Here is a 20,353-nt window from a genome sequence, read left to right as displayed (position 1 = left end):
TTTAATTTATATCAAATGCTTCCTATGCAACGAGTTTAAGAAAACAACATCAAACCCAAATATTTAGGAGATTAATCATATGGGGATGAGCACCATTTTGTGTGTGTGTGTTGGCAACATGACAGGGCTGCAGATGAAGGCAGAGACTCAGAACAGCTGCAGACGTGTCCTCTGGTCGTTGACCTCCACTCGGCTGGAGAGACCCATTATGAGAGGTCAGCGGTCTGCATGCCTGAGAAGTAACTGGTGAAGCAGTGAAAAAAATCTTCTTTGTTTAAATCACAGATACTTCTATAACTAATAATTGTTTCTATGTGAATGAATAACAATCTAAATTTGAGCTGCATCCTCCTGTTATCATCGTGCTATACGATATTAAGGAGACATATAACAAAACGTCTTCTCAGCTGTAGAAGCAGAACTGTACCTGAATGCATCATTTCTTACTTGTATCATGAGCTGTACAACCTGTGCGTCTGTTTGTTTTCTGTAGACGAGCAGGATCTCAAAGTGTTAGAAAGAGAACACTTGACATACTGTATGTCATTACCATATGCCTGTCACCACATGGTCTCTCTTACAGGCCTCCGGTATGTATCATTAGAATTTCATTCACTCTGTCACATGTTTAATGTGTTGATATGACTATTTTTCCAAGTTTCAAACTATTTCCAGTAATATTTTATTTTATCTGCAGTTATTGTAACATTGTATTTTATTTGTGTCTAATTGCAACTTACTGAAATATGCAAACTGTGCTGAATTCTGAATAGTGGGTGTTATTATTCTATAATTTCAACAATACTTTCTGGTCTTTTATGTATCTGTTGTCTTGAGATGACTGATTCCCAACCCATCTTACTGTGCATGGAGGACATGACTGTACAGAAACTGACCCAGAGACAGTTCATGCTCAAACTGAAGAGTGCGTCAAAGTCATCTCACAAACACTGATACTCAGATACTTCAATACTTCTCTTCTTAATAAAACATAAACCTGATGTGTGGTGTCGGTGCTGTTGTTATTGTTTCTGCCAACTGCTGTGTTGCACATGATGAATTTTCTATCTGTCTGTCTCCATCTATCTATCTATCTATCCATCCATCCATTCTATTATACTCAACATTTTCATGTCATCACACAGAAAAATACCTGGAAACACTGGGATCATGTGTAATCTTTGTTGTTGTCAGAGGTATATGTTGTGTCGTACTGTCACATTATGATGAATATCAACATGATGGATCTTGTGATGGAGTTCCTTGTCTTTTCATTCTGTGAGAATGATGGGAGACATGGGGAAGACACTTTTTTAAATGTTTCTCAGAGGCTTAACATCAAAGTCTCTGTTTGAATCACTTCGTATCGTTTCAAATTCACAAGTTTAATCTTTCCTTTTTCACTGGTGGTTTTCATCAATAGTATTTTTGACAGGGGGCAGACGCGTGTCGCAAACCAGGATGGGACCCAAATGCAGTACAAAAGAGTTCTTTAATTATTCCAACGACTAAGGGCCAGCCGTGGCGGCCGGCGGAAACACAGTCTATTTAATGAGCAGGTTAAGCAGGTAAAGAGCAGAGGATGTGAGCTGGAGAGGTGAAGCTGATCAGGTGGGTCTTTAGGCTGAGCAGGAACAGGCCAAGTGCCAATCAGCCACAGGCAGACGAGGAACAGAACACCGGCAGGCAAACTCGTGGTCGGGGACAGAAGGCTGGTGGATTTACCGGGGCTGAGACGAGAGGCGATGTCGGAGGCAAGTCGGGTCGATACCAGGTAAGCAATCCGGGAACAAGTGCTGGAGAGGCAGGCATGGGAACGAAGACGATCCGGCAAAGAGTGAGTGGAGTGAGGCTGCTGAAATACTGGCTTGATGGGAGATGGTGAGCAGGTGAGATCAGCAGGTGAAGCTGTTAGACTGATGAGGGGTGTGGCTGAGCAGCAGGGGAGGAGCAGAGCAGACTGTGACAACGCGGGAGTTTTTGTTCACTGTCTTTACCATTGTGAGACAGGACTGTTCAAACATTTTCACTGTTTTCCATCGATCTGTACTGAGAGGATCAGGCATATTTAGGGAACTGATATCAATGACTGTGATGTTTGGTGCAGCTCGATTGAATTAAAGGTGACTGTTGGGCCTTAACTGTTTTTGAACCAGAGACTAAGCAGTTAAATCCAAGGGGTCATGAGGTGATGATGCCTGTGGTGAGATAAACATATGTATGGAAATTAGATATGAAGTGGCATTACATGTAAATACTCACACCCTTAACTACAAGTAAATGTACTGTATTTACATTCCAGCTCTGCTGATCCTCCACACAGTGTGGTATGATTCAATTACTACAAACATTTCTTCTCCATGAATAAAAAAAACAAGTCTGAAATAAGTGATTTCAACTGCCATGCTGCTCATGTCCCAGAGGTTTTGTATTTAACATCCTGGTGAATACATGTACACAACCTTTAGAGACATGGCAGCTGTTGTGCCGGTTAAACCAAACTTATGTGCAGCCATGTTTGTAGTCCTCCCACAGGACACAATCTCCCTTCTAATAGGAGCAAGAATTTTCATATACTTCTACAACAGTGGCATGAACTATGCAATCAGTTAATGGCAGATGAATGAACAGAAAAAAGTTTGACTAGAAGAGGAATGATGTCTTTTACACCTGATGCTCAGAGGAAGATCATAATGTCTATTAATTAGTCGGATCAAATATATTTATACATTATTGTAATGCTCTGAAACACTGGTGTATAAGAAAACCCACAAACTACTACAAACACTTGAATCAAACCCCAACAAGTTCCCCTGATTACTGTCAACAAAACGTTGTTGCACGAAGCCTGGGAGGCTCTTTGTCTCCATCAGCTCAAATAACAAATACAAGTGTTTTATATTATAGGACAAGATGTTGAATATCCCTTGTGCATTTTGATGAAGGTTTTCTGCAAAATTTAAGTTACCAACTACCAGCAGATGTTAGCAGGTGTTAGTGGTCACCAGTGGATGTTAGGGACATAACTTCAGTTGTGCAGCTTAGTGTCATAAAGTGTTTTGACCTTGTAATCAATGATAAAGGCCGAACTTGAGGGTACACTGAGGCTAAAGGTAAATCTGACTGCCTACTGGCTTGTATGGCAGTACTATGAAAGTACTATGAAAGCCTTGTGGCTCACTCAGTAGATCAGACATCATTACGTCTATGCCTTTTTAAACTAAACACTGTCCCCTTTAAGAACATAGGACAAGATGGAGAATATCCCTTGTACTTTCTACCACACTCATTAATGCCAACTGCCAGTTGATGTTATCGGATGTTAGTGACCACCAGCAGATGTTAGGGACATATCTTCAGTTGTGTACTTTAGTGTCATCAGTTGTTTTAATCACAAGACACCCTTTTCTAAGGCCGGCCCACCACAGGTTGATCAGGCCTGGGTGCATGTTCCTAACATCTTGGGGCCTATTTGGGATCTTTCCTCCTGATCTAGAGCCAGTGGCTGCAGCGTTCTGTGTTGTGTGGCTTGTCCATGGATCTCCAGATCTTTGAGGAACCTGATGGTGGATGTTGCAATTGAAACCCCTGCAGCCAACCTCCACAGGGCAAACTATTGCTTTCCAGCCACGTTGCTCTTCTTTAAATGCCATGTCTGCGTACTGCAGCCTATTCCTCTTATTCGCTTCATCAACATTATCCTCCCAGGATGCTGTCAATTCTTATAAATAGACAACACGCACGGTGTTGGACCCATTAGGTCCGGTCTTAGGGTGGTAGTGACAATATGTGATGGGACTGTAAGCTGCTGGCCCACGTCCACCAACATCTCTCGGGCTTGCTCCAACTGACCACTCCTGGTCAGTGGAGGAGGCCCTCTCCTTCCTTTAAACTGCATTTGATGTTTTGGATGGCCAAGCATTGGTTGCAGTTCTCTTTGTTTCTATTGTTGATGCAGGAAATTGGAGTTCCTGGTTGTGTCTCCCTGTATACCTACCTTAGGAGAGACTTACAACCAATAAGGATGTGCCTGAGGGAGCTGGATTTGTGCACAGTGGGCAGGATGGATCTTCGTTCAACCACTGCTGTAGGTTTTTGGTTGAGGGAAGGTTGTCACAGGTTGCTCTAAGCAGGAACCTAATCCTGCTTGCTCCCATTCCCCACAGGTCCTTCCAGCTGATCTTTCTTTTCTCTATGCTCTCCCATTTCAATCACTGCCCCTGTCTGGTTTGAGTTACAGTCTTTGCACATCTTGCTGCCTGTTCCTGACGCTGGATTTCCAGGGGTCTACTCTGACCTATGCCCAAACCTCCTCTTCCCTTTTGAACGTGGCCCACAATGTCAGTGTGCTCGTGCGCTGCTTTTGCTTGTTGCGTTGCATCTTTTGGTGTCTTCCTGTTGTCAGTGAGGGTCCAACAGCCCGTATAGATTTGTCTCTGGACTCGAGGTTCACCTCCAGCCTTGTTTTGGTGCATTTAAACATCCTAGAGACTTGAGCAGCTGGAGGATGCTGTGTCCATACAGGCTGATGTTGCTCAGACATCTTGGGACTCCTAACCACTTTCTCACATAAGAGTTGATAGTTCTCTCCATGTTCTCAACGTTTGTGTGACTTTTACATTAACTACTGTAAGTGGCCACATCAGTCTGGGTAAAAGGCCAAACTGTTAGTCTGTAAAAAACTTATCTTTGAATGCAAGTGGATATTTTTTGAAGAAGCTGAATCGTTTGTGCAGGAGATAAAAAGTTGGAGGGAAACCAAACCACCCAGATAGTCCCACCTCCATCCTTATCTGTGTCTACAGGACGTCTCACACCCCAACCAGACCCCACACCCTGACCAGGGAGTGGGTCACCATGGCAACTGCAGTGTCCCACCTAACCCGGGCCCTCCTGAAGAACATATCATAGTTCACGTAACAACATCCATTCATTAAGATAGACACTGTGAGGAAGGAAAATATTAAAATAGTGTAGTTAAAATGAAATTTCATATGTTAAACTCTTCCTTCATACATGTTCAAATATGATAAATAAACTTGTCAATATAGTGAACTGTCAATATTTCTATTATAATGGCTTTGATCTGTGTATTCTTGAGGACACCAGAATTCAATTGTTACTCAACATACTTTTAAAATAAATTTTAGGGTTTAAATCTAGTGAATCCAGTTCTAATAATACAATGTAAGACTCTTCATAGAGTCTGTTCTTAATGGATGAAGACAAACCCTCAGGGATTGAAAAGACAAACCACAGCCTCTAACCTGCTTTATCACAGCCCAGCTGTAATTGGACATGCAGTGTTTCTGTATATGTTTGATATATATAATAAAAAAGTAGATCCCTCCTCCGCATTGAATCTGTCTCTGCGTATGAGAAAAACCCGAAATCCTCATAATGTAATATGTCAGATAACATGTCATCAGCTGACATATTGCAGTATTAAATTCCAATCCATGAAAGCTTTGTGCATAAATCCAAGAGGATGTGACATTCAGAGGAAGGCGAACGTTCGATTTATGATGACGGTGTGAGATAGAGCTCTGAGCGTTTTTTAATAGACAGGAGAGAAGACATGTTTTGGTTTACTGCTGTTCTTTTAAATACTGTGAGACAGAGAAAGGTCAAAAGTCTCAACAGAAGTGTGTGAAGTGGCTTTGGACAAGAAGAATTGGGGTAAATAAGAAACTAGAAAAACCCTCACATAGCCACTGCTTAGTCGATTTAAGTGGAAAAAGATATAGACCACTGTAAATGAAATATCAGTTTACTTTTCCAATGATATTCACAAATACTAATATGACTGATTGATAATACTATTAATAAAAAGATGTATCTGCTCAGGCTGTTGCTGTAGTCTCATATAACAGTTTAAAGAATATGCTGTGAGTCCAGCTGGGTGTAATATGGGTGTGGACCATCAGTGGACAGCGGCAGTCAGGTTTGGACCAGATAAGAGAAAAAGTTCAACCCGTGATGTCTGGTCCACCCCAGATGTCATCGGGGCTCATTAGCATAATGTGATGACATCTGGCGTGGACCTTTAAGTGCAGGGGCCCGGCACCGCAGACAAACAGTCAGGAGACCGTGAACCTGACGTGTGGCAGCTTTAGAACACGAGGAGGAAAGTGTCAGCAAGCAACAGAAGATGCAACAAAATGTGAGTATGCAACAGAGAGGATGCTGAGGCTGTTTAATCAGACACCTTATTTAAAATAGTGGTTTCGTTCAGTATTTAAATACATGCTAAGTTCATTAAAAAGCATCAAATATTTTTAACATATTATTTCCAACGATTGACCTTCTCCTCCTTCATCTTACAGACTGCAACAACATGTTCCTAACACTTCTGTCTTGTTCCCTGGACAGGATATCATCTTATACTGTAAGTTTATTATAGAGACACTACAGTATAGATGATGTACTATCCAGGGTTTCATTCCCGCTCTGGATCCTATCAGCACACACTCAGGCTCAACTGACTGCAGGCTGCGTCCCGCTACAGAGGAGGGCCGTCAAACCGTTACCATTACTGAGTTTAAGTAATGGTAAGGGTTCTATGGCCCTCGCTCATTGTCATCAGGACCAAGCAGGAGGAGACTGTGATCGACGTGTTATTAATGAGCTTCTGATGCCATTCTTAGACGTACTTGTGGATGCATGTGAAATAAAGATTATGCGTCACCTCTTTGTTTTCTTTGTCACATCTAAAGCAGGGTATCAGCATTCTACACATCTTGTGTTCGTAGATTTGCTTTAATGTGCCAGCTAAATCAGTCATGATGTTTCAAGCAGCAGTTGGGTTGTTCTGCGCTCTCTGCTGCGCGCCCGGCTTGTCTAATCACTGGGAAGCAGCCATTGCAGAAAGAGCTAGAGGGGTCGACACAGCTTCTGTGAGACATTGAAGGCCTCTCCCTCCCCTCCTCCCATCGCCCTCGCTTTAGGCCACTGGCTGGTTATTCATCAAGATGCCCCGGATAGCGTAACTGTCGAGTTAACTCAGAGGCAGCAGGAATGAATCTAATCACCATTATCTGACCCATTTTAGCATCAGGTTAGTGCTCCATTTTGCCATCCATTAGGGAGACAATTCAACCCTCAGGGGGAGTGCTGGGCTTTATAAGAGCCAAAAAAAATCAGGGGGAGGGAGAGGGGGCAGGGAGGAAAAAAAGAAAGAAGCAGCAGAACAAAAAGTGATAGTCAGGGGGATGGATGGCCACACTTCAAAGCCAAGTGGAGAGGGCTAAAGTAATGTGGGAGTGTGGGGAACAGGGGTGGATTGTACATCAGGGACATCTGAGTGAACACTAACTGGGCAGGTCACACTTCAGTTTATCTACAGGCCGTGTTTGCACGTGGCGCCCGCCAAGTAAAGAGCTCTGAGAGCCAAAGATAAACCATCAGCCTTTACACACCTCGCCAAATCTGCTCAGTCGTAAACGCACCGCCAAACTTGAGTCAAAACATCCATTTGATGAGAGTCTTCGTCGTGTTTTTTACCTAAAATATATCAGCAATAAATAAGTGTCTATAATTCATCGCACTCTGCTTTGTCGCTTGCGTTAGCTGCTTTTTATTAACATGTTTTCTCCATTTCCCTGATGCATCTCATTCTTGCACAGAGAGTGGGTGGCCTGAAGGTCTCTAAAATGGCGCCGGTTGGGGACATTTGTCACATGTCACCTCCCATCTCTCTTTCCCTTTATCTTCAACTGTCAGCTAACATTCAAAAGCATAAAATAACCCGCAGAATATCACACAAAAAATTAACTAAGGTTTATTTTACAACAGTTTAATCACATTTTCTACCACTGTTTATCTGATCTTAAATAAATAGGACTTATACTTCTGCCTGATAGAATGCTGCTGATGCAAAGGTCAAACTTATATGTCAAACTTATTATTTTGATAAGCTTATTTCTTTTCCTTAAAGAGTCAGTGGCAGCTCTGGGCTTATGGATACAGTTTTTGCTGTCTCATAACTCCACCTCAGACTTAAGACAGGATCTTATCCTTCGTTTGACTCTTAAGGTCTGTCCTTTGTGGAGAAATCCAGCGGGATCCGTCTCCACCTCTTCATCTCTTTAAGATTTCCCCGCTTAAAGACACTTCCATCCTCTTCACTTGATCAGCTTGACCGAGAGCTTTAGCTTCACTTCCCTCAGGTAGACCCGGCTCAGGTCCTCGCCCGCCTCTCGGGCAATCTGCGCTACCATCTGGCCAGCTGTGCCGATCACCATCGGCTACAGACACAAGACACAGAGCACCGGTGAATAGACAGTCATTGGTTGTATTTTTACTGCATGAAGAACATTTGGAACATTTGAAAGACATATTTTCAGTTAAGTTTCTATCTTAGTTTAAGATAATGTAATGCATCCATATTAAAGGATGATGTCAACTACAGTATATGGTCAAATACAACTGTGAAATATTTCTTAACTGTATTCATCCAAACTGCAATCAAAGATTTAAACATTGTAAAGAGAATGTTACACTCAAATTTTCATTTTCGTTTTCAATCTCCTCAAAGAAAATTGAACACATATCTTTGCACAAGGAACTATTGATGGAGCAGATGATATTTGATTCCTGTGGCCGGTAATCCGCCTGACTTCTGAAACTGTTTACACCTCTGGATATATTCCTTGGCTGAGTGGAAAAGCTGAAGAATGATGCAGGCGTGACTCACTCACTCTCAGAGGTCACTGGCCTTGAAATATTTCAGAGGCACAGATGTAGCCTCAAATATTCTTTGTCATCAAATATGTATGGTTTAGAAAAGCTGCTCAAATATTTACTAGTTAAAAACACAAAGAAAGAGGAACCTCAAGGTATGTGGGGGTGGGGGGGAATAAATACTAGAAGCTGTACATTTTTTCCCCTCTTATACTCTTGAATTAGTTTGACAGCAATATTTTTGATGGCTTGTACCTCGAACAACAAGTTTATGTTTTCATTGGCTGTTTTGCTGTATGTAAACAAGATTACAAAACCTACTCTATCGATTTTCTTGAAACTTCCTGGAAGGATGAGGTATAGGCCAAGGAAGAAACATTTACATTTTGACACAGATCCAGACCAACGGATGGATCCAGAATTTGTTTTCATTTTCTTTAACATTGTGAGAGAGAGCTTCTTTTTCTTTTTTTACATTTTCAGTAATTTCCCATAATTCATGGATCTTGATGAAAGAATCAGGCACATTTAGGGAACTGGTCGATGAGTGTCTGCAATTTGTTGCAGCTTGATTGAATTTAAGGGGACTGTTGAGCCTTGACAGAGGTATGAGCTCTACTGAGCATACTCATTCTGGTTTGTGCTGCATTCATAGTACATCTGATGTGAACAAAAGAACGTCTAAAGAGAAGCAAACGTTATTTGTTAGTTGAGACTTTGATAAAGAAGGGGCTACATGGAAACTTTTGCAGCATTTGACATTGGCGATCAGGCAAATGGATTCATTTGAATTTTAATCATTGATTTTGGATGTGAACAATTAAGTCTTTCTGTCGTTCCAATACGACAAAAATGCTTAAGTTACTCCCATAAAAAACTACAATTACCACTCTGGGGTTGTATGCTTCCGCCAACCAGTGCAGTTTCAGTTTAATTACATGTTTTTTTCCAGACTGATGGAAATCTAAAGTTAAATTCCCAAAAGTCCGATTTGAGATGACATGTTTAAGAGGCTGAAATGAAAATGTTTTGACCTTGAGCTTGACAATTTAAAACTAATGTCAAATTTGCCAAATTTGAAAGGATTCTCCCGAGGAGCTCTTAAGATAACACATTCACCAGGCAAAAAATGTGGTTTGTCAGTTCACAGCTGCCTTGACCTCTAAAATCCAATACATTTGAACGACAAAACGTTTGTATCAAATTTGAAAAAAATCCTCTCACGGTGTTCTTGAAGACTGGAGCAGACAAAAAAAACAGGAAAAACTGCTTTCAGACATGCACTGAACTTCGGAGGACCAATGGGAGAATGCACTGGCCACTGACCAACAATAACATATTACATGGGCGTGATAAAACAGAGTAATTGCACTTACCATGTGAGTTTCTTTCTTGGCATAAAGTTTCACTGAAATATCGAGTTCACCATTTTCTCCATCTTGCCAGAGCTCAACAGCCTGAAAACAGAAACATCCCAATATTAGCAACATCATTGACAAAATGACCATAGCGCATATGTGAAGCATGAGAAGCAGGTGGGGGTTGGGTTGAATAGCTGCATCAATGCTCATGTCAGAATGGAGAGTTAAAGTGAGTATGAAGGGCTTTAAATAGGCCTCAGAATCTGTGCAGTGGGATGTAATAGGTGTTGTCGTTTTGCTGTCAGCTTATTATCACATGTGCTGTGGAGTGTCCCTGCAGAATTAGACACCTGTGTCATTGAATAAGGCACTTCCTGAGGCAGATATTCCAGAAGCTTCTCTCTGATGATGTTGGTGCAAACTTCCTCAGGACTCTGATCCGTCAGGACCTCACTGTGGTACTGCCACGACCCTGGCTTGGCGGTGACCATGAGGTAGCTCTAAAAGGATGAAATAAAAGCCCGGCAGACATTAAACTACAACAAAATTAACTTAGCTTTAAATTACCATAATATTTCAAAATTGTATTCTCAGTGCACATTATATTTTTTTTTAGATGTGTGGAAATGTTGAAGAGGAGAATAATCAGTAACATAAATAGTAAACCATCTTTAGGTTTTACATACTGGTATTTCACTGCTACAGCTTTTAGTTACAATGTTGTCTCTGTAACATGTTAAGTCTGAAAACTGAGACAAGAGATGTCCTTCCTTTCCCCTTTTTAACATGAATTTTGTACATTTTCTATAGGTTTGTATGCTTACTGTGTATCCAATATAATCTAGCACAGAGGTGGCGAGCAAACACCCAGTGCGTTGCAAATTTCACATCAAATGCACTGCGTCAAATGCCCCAGACACAATGCCCAAGGGTCTTGACGCATATTTGAGTCTAGACGTGTCTTTGCATTGACTTTGTTTGTAATCTTGACGCACGAGACGACATGCTCAGAGCCTTGCATTTCTGTTTGGGACGACTGACCGCTGTGAGCACTAATCTGATTCTTTGAAAAAACTCAATTCTGACTCTCCCAAACCTGAAAAGCCCTGCTGCAAGTAATATCATCCTCACTTCCATCTGACATCAGACAAATAGCCAAAGAGAAGCAGTGCCAGCCACATGATAATCATTTATTATGGCAGCGAAGGATGTTATATAGGCTCCACACCCCTGATCCAATGTGTACCTTCAGTGTCTCCACATCCTCTTTGTCCACAGAGGACAGCATGAAGACATCTTTGAAGTGAGGCCAGCCCTGCTGGCTCCTCAGCGCCTTGAGCTGCTCTTTGTTCAGTGCAGAGTTTGGCTCACTGCTATCCTCGGGCACTGCGTTGTCTGCGTCAAGGGACAACTCTGAATCCCTCGCTGGCCTCTTTTCAGCCCATGGAGGCTTGATCACTGGCCTGACCCGCATTCTGCGTCCATTCACCATTCCACATGTCAACTCTGCTGTAGTCTCCAGCAGCTTGTCCTTAGCTTTCACCAGGTCCACCTTACAGAGAGAAGAGTATTAGTGAAGACCTCTATAAGAAAAGTTTCTGTGAGATGTCATATGAAAGTCTGGTTATACTATTTTCATCACAAAATAACTGTATATGCAGCCGAGAATAATAAAATAATAATAATAAAAATGTAAAAAATCAGATGAAAGTTTTAGTGTCTGTAGATGTAAAAGCTGCTGATGACAGTGTGAGTCCAGAATACCTTATTGAGGACCAGGATAGCTGGGATGTTTGGGTGCTGGGCCAGACATTTGAGCACCTCAAAGTCAAGTCTCCTGCACGTCCATTTGTCTGCCACATCCACCACCACGACCACTGGAAAAGTTCCCATTATAAACCTTTGAAACTAAGCACTATGTTCCACTTTGTGTTTAATCCATGAACCAAAAGCACAAGTCAACAAAAAAATGGCTGAGCATAAGAAAATTAAATACCTAGGTCAGCTTCTTTGACTGTATTCCAGGGATCCACAAGCAAAGACTTCTCCAGCTGATGTCTGTGGACACAGAGGGTTGATTCATCCGTTAAACTGTACGATTATACTCTATGGAGACTAGAATGGTGACAAATCTAATAAATCACCTTTTAACCTTTGATGGAGTGGTGAGACCAGGAGTGTCCAGTAAAATCTATAAAAAAATAACATACATATGTACTGACTGAAGCATTTGGCTTTCAAATGGCATTAAAAAGCATCAGAAGAGGTGGAAAAAGCTCTTACTATCTGTGTATCATCCTCTGTTAGGACGCCCAGGGAACGTGACCGCGTTGTGTGTACTTTTTTGGACACAGCAAACACCTTGAAGAAATGAATACTGCATTTAACAAAGCAAACACCTCCTCCTCCCCCTCAGTGGGACAGCTACATTAGACAGTGGAAGATTACAACAGAGGCAGTTAAGACAGATACCTTTCTGCCAAGGAGCTGGTTGGACAACGTGGACTTCCCAGCATTCGGGGCACCTAATATCGCCACTTTCAAAACCTTTGAGTTGTCAGGCTGATCTGGATGTCTCAGCAACAAAGACAGTTGTTCACCTGGAAAAAACCAAGTAGAATTAATCATTAGACGGGCAGTAAAAGTGAATGTGGCTGCAGTAAAAACAGGAATGAGAGTGGTGGAAGGATGACGTCAGCACTATTTGAGCCAGAATGATTAGATGAGTTGATGGATGTAAATCTCTGAGGTAGTGGTCTGGTTACCACTGTCCGGCGGAACTGAGGCTGGGAGGCGATAAAAGCTGCCATCTGCTTCTGCTGCTTTGCCTTTCATCAGTCTATTGAGAAACGCCTCTGATGTAATAAAACAGGCAGGCGTGAAGATAAATCCATTCCTCCCTCCTCTGCGGCAGGCAGCATTTCCTGTAAAGACATCGACATATCCATCACTTCACTGCCAGCAGGGCTGCCAGGTAACTGACTGATTGTGTTTACCTGAATGTTTAACTGACACAGTATTATTATGCATTCATAAGCTCTCTGCCAAGAGTGTATATCATGCCATAAAATTTATAACAGAAACACCTTCTTCCAACTAAGTATTTGGGTGTTTGTGCACACAGAGCTGCCTTTGGAAATCACATTAAATGTGCTATAAATAATTCATAATTTTAATAGTACACCCTAAAGGTACCCTGTGGAGTTTTAGTCCACTGGTAGGGCTACAGAGCGATGTTTTCACAAGTGGGCCCCTGTTTTGTAAGTACTGTGGAAGACAATGTTGCAGTATAATTCCTTCTGTCCAGTTGGTTTTACACTTTACTGCAGTTGAATAGTAAGTTGTGGTGACATGCCAACAAAGACAGGAAAGAAAACGACTGCAAACATGTAAACAACTCATGACTTGCATATGTCAATATCACCTTTGCAATGATTTATGAGGAGTTGAATTGTTTGACATTTTGGTGGGAGACGCTGAATATAAAAACTTTGGTTTGTTCTCTTTGTTGCTTGACAGAAAGTTACCAATAATATTGATAACTGATCAAGTCAGGTATCAAGAAGAAATGTCTAAGTGTTGCTAGATCCAGGTTTTCAAATGTAAGTACTCGCTTGTTGTCTCTAAATTATAAAGTAAGCTAAATTACATACAAAAATAAAACTACGTATGACTGAGGTTTGGGCTGTTGGATGTAGGGCAGGAGAGTCAATTAAAGTTTAATGATAACCTCCAGAAATATTCTAAGACATAACAGTAATGATAAAATCTACCCCTCCACTGAAAAATAGAGATTATATAAATATTTAAACATTGTTCATTTAACAGCAGGTTAATGAGCTGTCTCCTACTTTACTCATTCTCAGTGTATGTGACCTGGACCTCCAGCAGATTCATTCATTTTACAAATAAATAAACAAAAATGTGGTCAAGTAAAAGTACTACATTAACTTTTCTACTTGAATATGAGTTAGTAACTACTTGCTTTTAAAGATACTTTAAGTATGAAAAGTAACAGTACATCATTCTCATCACGTCTCAACATCTTAGGTCATTCTTCTTCACCACTAATGCTGCTGCTGCAGGAGGCGGGGTCTAATGTTACCTGTCCCCTCTGATTGGATCAATGGTCCAACTTCCCTTATTGATTTCTTTAAAAAATACATCTAAACTAAGTGAACATGCAACACAATGCATTAACAACGCAGTGGAGTAAAAAAACACTTATTTACTTATATATGTAGTAAAGTAAGATTGAAAATACATCTATACAGATAAGGTAAGTACAGTAACTAAGTAAATGTACTTCGTTATGTGTCTGAACTTAAGTAAGGGAACAAGTATTAAACAGTTCTGAGCGGTGGGTGTACTTAATCACTACAAAAGCTTTTGTGTTTTAAATGTGGATTAAATTATGCCTTTAAAGAAAATAAGTTGCTGGTGTTTACATTGGTGTGTGTTGTCTTGTCATTCAGGGAAGTTACTGGTGTAAATCTACTATTGTTAAACAGAAAGTTACTACATTTTTCCACTAATGTTGTAACTTATTCTGTTTATAATCAGTAATCTCTCCTCACACAGGGTGAACACAGGTTTTAGTGGGGAATATTAAAACCATCACATCAGACTCATGGAGGAGCAGACCTTCTCTCAGCCTTTTAGTCGCCACCATCCCTTCAAACCTCAGTGCATTTGCAACATTTAATGATCATGCCCCGCTTGCCTGCAGACCCGCTGTGGTCCTTGGTGAAGTGAATAAATAAACAGATAGAAACCAGGAGGAGAACCCCCGTCACTTCGTCACTGACCCGCTGTGAGGAACCATGACGCACTTCCCTGTCGAGCAGACACGAGGGGCCGTGTGCACACGACCGCGGCGTCTCTGGCAGCCCGAGCACACGCTCTCAGAGACATGAGCTTTAAAACACCCTGCAGTCCTCCCGCCGGTGTGATGGTGTCTATCCTCTCTGAGCTGAGCTTCCCTGTTTACGTTCACATTGCCCACAGGGTGACACCATGTTGTTTTGACCAACGACGAACGACTTCCGCTCTGAAGAGTGTCCTCACTGAGGTTCGTGTGAAGGCTCCGCTGCCCCCTGGCGCCCGGAGGAACCCGGTTTGAAATGTATCTTCTCTGACATGACTTGATTTAGGTCTATTTACATTTACGTTGTTAGTGTTTACCCAGTGCTCCTGTCTTGACTGATACACAAAGACTGCACAAGGAGATTAGGCCTCAGTTTGTAAATCAGAAATGACAGATCGGGGTCTCAGTGACCACAAAGTGATTGCATAAGAGCAAAGACGGAAAGATATATAAAAAGAGAGTTAGATAATTCAATTTAGAGGAACTCTCAAGGAGAGGAGGTAATTCAGGAGGAAAAGGCTTCAGGTTTAGAAACCATTTTGTAAAATAATAATAATAATGTTAAACAAACTTAAGTACTTTTTATTTCACCGTACCTCTCTACACACTAAAGAATGCCTTACAATACGTCATAGTCAAACACATGAACAATTTAAGTAAATTCAAACATTCAAGTCGGATTAGAAGATACAAACACCTATCAATAACAAGATTAATATGCACTGACATGTGCATTCATTTGTTAAATGTCACGATGCATCGTATTGCAGCCAATGCTGCGTTTTCCTCTCAGGACTCCATGGGAACCAGGTAGGGAACCACCTGTCTACAGCAGTGAAGATATTCAGGGGCTAAAATCAACCTATTGCCATTAGCTCATCCCAACACCCGAACACATCTGCTTGATGTGAGCAACTCACAGTTTAAAATGGCTGAAAGTCCTCAAAGGATGTTTTGGCTGGGTTGATTTCCTCCTGATTTCTTTGTGAGGGATGGTGAGCTTACAACCACGAATCAGATTGCACTGTGCAGACTTTTTCTTTCCCTCTCGTCCCTCGAGCACACACAGCAGAGCTTATCCCTGAGGGGGCTTGAAACTCTGTTGTGAAAATGCTGTTCAGGTTGTATCGAGCATGCAGATTATTCTCTCATGGTCACACCTTATAACTATTCAGCCCTGATTTACAATGACAAGCTCATATGACTTGAAAAGCATTAAGTCTGAGAGGTTAATCATCAGTCCAAAAGGACACAGTTTGCATATTGATTGATCACTGTAACATGTTGTTTTCATTCTGCACGGCAAAGACAGGCAGAGCAGATGTCTCCCCATAGTCCATCAAATATGCCGGCTGTTTGTTAGTCCTCGAGGACTTGCCCAGGGCGGAACAAACACCTCCACTGGGGAGGATGATGAAGGATATCAGGTAGCTCACAATCTGTCATCATCTAACTCTAAAAGCTCCGCAGCAATGGAAGGGCAACAAAAATGGAGCTTTTAGCAGACACTTACTGCCGAATTCCAATTGAACCAGAAACCAAAAGGATATTTTAGGATCAGTAATGTTTGAACTTTCTCTCTATCTGCCTCCCTCCCACTCTCTCCCTCTCAAATTCATTCAAGGCCTTTTCTCCCTTCGGGCTTTCCTCACATGGCCATTTCACGTGGGAGTGTATCAGAGTTCTTTCTATGACTGCATTAACTTTGGCCTTCAGAAAGAGCTCTCTCTACAAAAAAAGACAAAAAGGCTTCGCCTGCAGACCATTTAATCATAAGCTGTAGCCCACTTTGCCATTTGAAGTGCACTTGCCAGTGAGATTCAACATGGTGTTATGGAGGACCTCTTTGTGTGTGCTGCAGTTCAGTGTGGTAATCAATCATGTTTGGTTTAATTCAAACAGAACACAATGTATTGATAGAGAATCAGTCAAATCTCCCTGAATATGCAGATTTCTTTTCTCTGCAGGTGATGTCAGAGTACCTCCTCTCTTGTTGATTTGCTAATAGTTGGAATTAGACATGCAGGAAACTGGCAGCTTCTCCACTAATAAGAAGACCTTGCTGTTCACGAGGAATAACAAAGTCTGTGGAATAAGAAGCACGAGCAATGGGGCATGTCAACAGGGAGCAGAGGTGGGGGGAAAAAAACAATCTGTCAGTGCGTCAGAGCATCCATCACTCCATCACTGCTGATTGCCGCGAGAGGCGAGATGCTGCACAGCTGGGTGACTGTCTATAAAACAGCTGAAACTTATTTCATGCTGAGAAGTCCCAACACAGATATGTTATTTGTGAAATATCCCACAGATTAATGAATGGATGGATGAAATTTTAACATCTGGTAAATGAGAAAGTGGTGAGATTTTAACTGTTCCGTGATGCCCTGAAGGTCCCACAAGGTCCCTCAATTCAGCAATCACTCCTCTATATGTTCTTGTTCAGGCTGCTTTTTAAAAGAGGTGATTTAGCTCCTAAACTACCCATATAGGTCACACTGATGCTCTGATTGTACAATCTCTCTCTCAGTGGGGGAGATGAAGGGGGAAAAAAAACTTGTATTCATTCTAGCCTTGCAATCGATGGGACTTGTCTGTGAAGTGGATCAATAATGCCTCCCTTTGAAATCATCAATCACGTCAGTGGTGAATTTAAAAAGCGTAATTAGGAACAGCGTTCTTAAACATCCTGTATTGACATCTTCTTTGGTATGGAGAAAGACACCATTCTGCATCATTAACTTTGTATTATTGCCTGATGGTGCCTACTGCTGCTAGTTCCCCACCTGCTGAACTCAGAGCGTTGTGTGTGATTGGGCTTTCAGACCAAATTCTCCTCTCTTTCACTCGCTGATAGGGGAAGTGAACCTTGCAGGTCTAAATTGGCTGGAGTATTTTAATAGGCCCGGTCAAAACTGGAACCCAGGATATGGAGTTATCCTTCACTGTGCTGTATTTCAGAAGTGTTTTCAGAGTTGAACATGTGTAATCTTCTACCTAATCATTCTTTTTTGATTGCTTTTGTGCAGGTTCTGACTTGACATTATTTGTCCATGAGCTAACATTCACAAGCATTCCCGTAACTTGCCACAGTCTTCTGTGTTGTCCATCTGTCTCGCTCTGGTAATAAAACGTTATCAATACTGTGGAGAGGGCAGGTGGGCGATTGTAATGGAGTAATTTATTTTAGTTGTCACAGAAATATAAGTCTTTGATTAGGGAGCCATACACATCAGGCTGCACAAATAGAACCTTTCATCAAATCACAAAGCATGTGACACTATTGACCGTGAAGTCTTCTACCCGGGATTAATCTTCCCCACAAGATGCATAATACAGTATGTGAAGAGCACAATGACACAAAAATGCAAGCACAATGCAACTCAAGGAAAATAGTGTGCCTGTGTATCTAATGACTATTATATCTGTACCAGTGAGAAGCATAAACAATCTGTTTTTTCAAAGGCAAACTGGACTTGATTCAAGAAATATTGATTACCAATATCAAATTGACAAACTGGGGGTGTTGGGTATTTGAGATCGAGACTTGAAAGCTTAGTTTTTTCCATAATCAATCTGTTCACCCATATTACCAATATAGCTTACATACCCCTATTTTTATGTTGACACACTAATAGGATTGTATTAATTGCTAAGGATCCAAAACCATAGCTAACACTGCAGTACAATGAAGATTAATTCGGTGTTGTCTGTGGCATCACACCTTCCTGACAACACAGTGAACTAATTGACTTAGGCTCCATGTTGTGGTGTATATATGATTTTTGCAATCTGGTTAAATGTTTTGTAGGTTAAATCTTAATTTCTAAAGCAATTACAGATGACAAATGCACACACAGTATTCCCCTTTGAGCTATAGTTAAATTTCAATTTGCATTAAATCTAATATAGTATTTAACTGAGGGATAGTTTAGCTTCTTGGGTTAGCTTTGACTACTGGTCACATTTCATGCAAATCATTTTTACTTGTATAGCGCCAAATCATAATATACTCTATCTCAATGCACTTTACATAGAAGGTCAAGACTTAGACTTATTTTAGAGAAACCTAACAATGAGCAAGCACTACACCATCAGCATATAAAACATTATTGTGGTGTGCATTGAATGGCTTTTCCCACAGAGCTTTTCAACCAACCCTGAACATTTTTTTTTACATGTAATACCATTACTTGTACCACTACTACTACTATTCAATCCAGTTTAATTCAATTTTATTTGTATATCACCAAATCATAACAGACATTATCTCAAGGCACTGAAACTATTAAGGTCCAGGAATTAGGAATTGTACAGAAACCACAATGAGTAAGCACTTTGGCAACTGTGGGAACTACCACTAGTACGACTGCTGCCACTATTACTACTACTACTAGTACTACTGCTGCTACTACTACTACTACTAATACTACTACTACTACTACTACTACCGCTATATTTGACTATATCCCGCTGCGATGGATAATAATAATAATAATAATAATAATAGTAGTAATAATAATAATAATAATAATAATACATACGTAGCACGCAAAAAAGGTATAGATTTCTTTATGACTCAACAATAAACAGCAGTCACTGTGATTTAATATTTAATATTTGAATCTGTTTCACCTCCCTCTCTTACAAATATTTAACCGTCCAATCAGATCTCTCGCTGACTGTCCCTTTAAATCGCTCGCCGGCCCCGCGCAGCGCGCAGCGCAGTCTGGAACCGTCCCGGTTAGAGCGCATGCGCGGAAAGTTGCTGCCGCAGACAGCAGCAGTGATTCGGCAGCGCAGGGCAACGGGAGAAAATCAGTCCGTTTTTAAACCATGGCGACGCACTAAACGATGCCTTCCGCAGCGGAGAACGGAGAGTAAGTAGACGCATGTTAATAACCCGCCCGTCGCCCGGTGCTGTGTGACATCCTCTCAAACGGCGACATTAATGTCGGGAAAGGTTGAGGAGGCAACAATGGGACTGTGTATGTTTCAGACTGGCTAGGTTAGCTAGCCGGGAGCCTGGGCAGTCAGCTGGCACACTGGCAACATGCAGGTTTACAGCCGCCACACTGCTCCTCTGTACTGCCTCTGTCTGTGCCTGTCTCCTGTGAGTCAACATTATTTTATTCGGGCGCTAAATGAGCCACACTCATGTTAAAAGCTGTTGTCAACTGAATGAAACTGCTCTTGTGTTGCTGACATTATTAGCATGTAGTTTTATTGCAATATGACAACAAGCAGTGAGGATTATGTGTTGTTCCGTTTCCCTGCCAAATCATCCTCATGATTATAAATCCTCATCAGTGTCATTATCTCTAACGTGATGCAGAGGAATCAGGACATCCTCTCCTGGCTGTGGCTGGAAGTTGTTAGTGTGGTTTATCTCTTTGCTATTCCTGGCTTTTAAAGTCTGCCGTAGCTGTCACTAAGTTGTCTCCCA

General features: G+C 41.4%; 2 protein-coding genes and 2 long non-coding RNA genes across 4 annotated transcripts in view; 3 read left to right on the top strand and 1 right to left on the bottom strand.

Moving 5' to 3' along the window:
- Positions 1-1,640: 1,640 nt before the first annotated feature.
- Positions 1,641-5,353, top strand: LOC138413796 (uncharacterized). The gene is made up of 2 exons (XR_011246201.1): positions 1,641-1,774; positions 4,737-5,353. It is a non-coding gene; the product is annotated as an uncharacterized lncRNA (long non-coding RNA).
- Positions 5,354-5,989: 636 nt separating this feature from the next.
- Positions 5,990-6,687, top strand: LOC138413795 (uncharacterized). The gene is made up of 2 exons (XR_011246200.1): positions 5,990-6,163; positions 6,327-6,687. It is a non-coding gene; the product is annotated as an uncharacterized lncRNA (long non-coding RNA).
- Positions 6,688-7,764: 1,077 nt separating this feature from the next.
- On the bottom strand, positions 7,765-15,125 carry eral1 (Era-like 12S mitochondrial rRNA chaperone 1). The gene is made up of 11 exons (XM_020085294.2): positions 14,852-15,125; positions 12,809-12,967; positions 12,516-12,643; positions 12,327-12,404; positions 12,188-12,234; positions 12,040-12,101; positions 11,808-11,920; positions 11,290-11,595; positions 10,394-10,543; positions 10,059-10,139; positions 7,765-8,246 (listed from the first exon to the last, which is right to left on the bottom strand). The coding sequence occupies exons 1-11, from the start codon at positions 14,955-14,957 to the stop codon at positions 8,124-8,126; spliced, it is 1,353 nt and encodes a 450-aa protein (XP_019940853.2). The 5' UTR covers positions 14,958-15,125; the 3' UTR covers positions 7,765-8,123.
- Positions 15,126-19,647: 4,522 nt separating this feature from the next.
- Positions 19,648-20,353, top strand: part of fam222ba (family with sequence similarity 222 member Ba) — a 29,090-nt gene continuing 28,384 nt past the window's right edge. Inside the window, exon 1 of the mRNA XM_020085944.2 lies at positions 19,648-19,787. The gene's annotated coding sequence lies outside the window, so the exon portion shown is untranslated. The remainder of the gene's footprint in view (positions 19,788-20,353) is intronic.

Source organism: Paralichthys olivaceus, chromosome 15 (genome assembly GCF_024713975.1).
Source record: "Paralichthys olivaceus isolate ysfri-2021 chromosome 15, ASM2471397v2, whole genome shotgun sequence".
Lineage (NCBI taxonomy): Eukaryota > Metazoa > Chordata > Actinopteri > Pleuronectiformes > Paralichthyidae > Paralichthys > Paralichthys olivaceus.
Note: the sequence above shows the minus strand (reverse complement) of the source record. Positions and strands in the feature narration are given on the sequence as shown.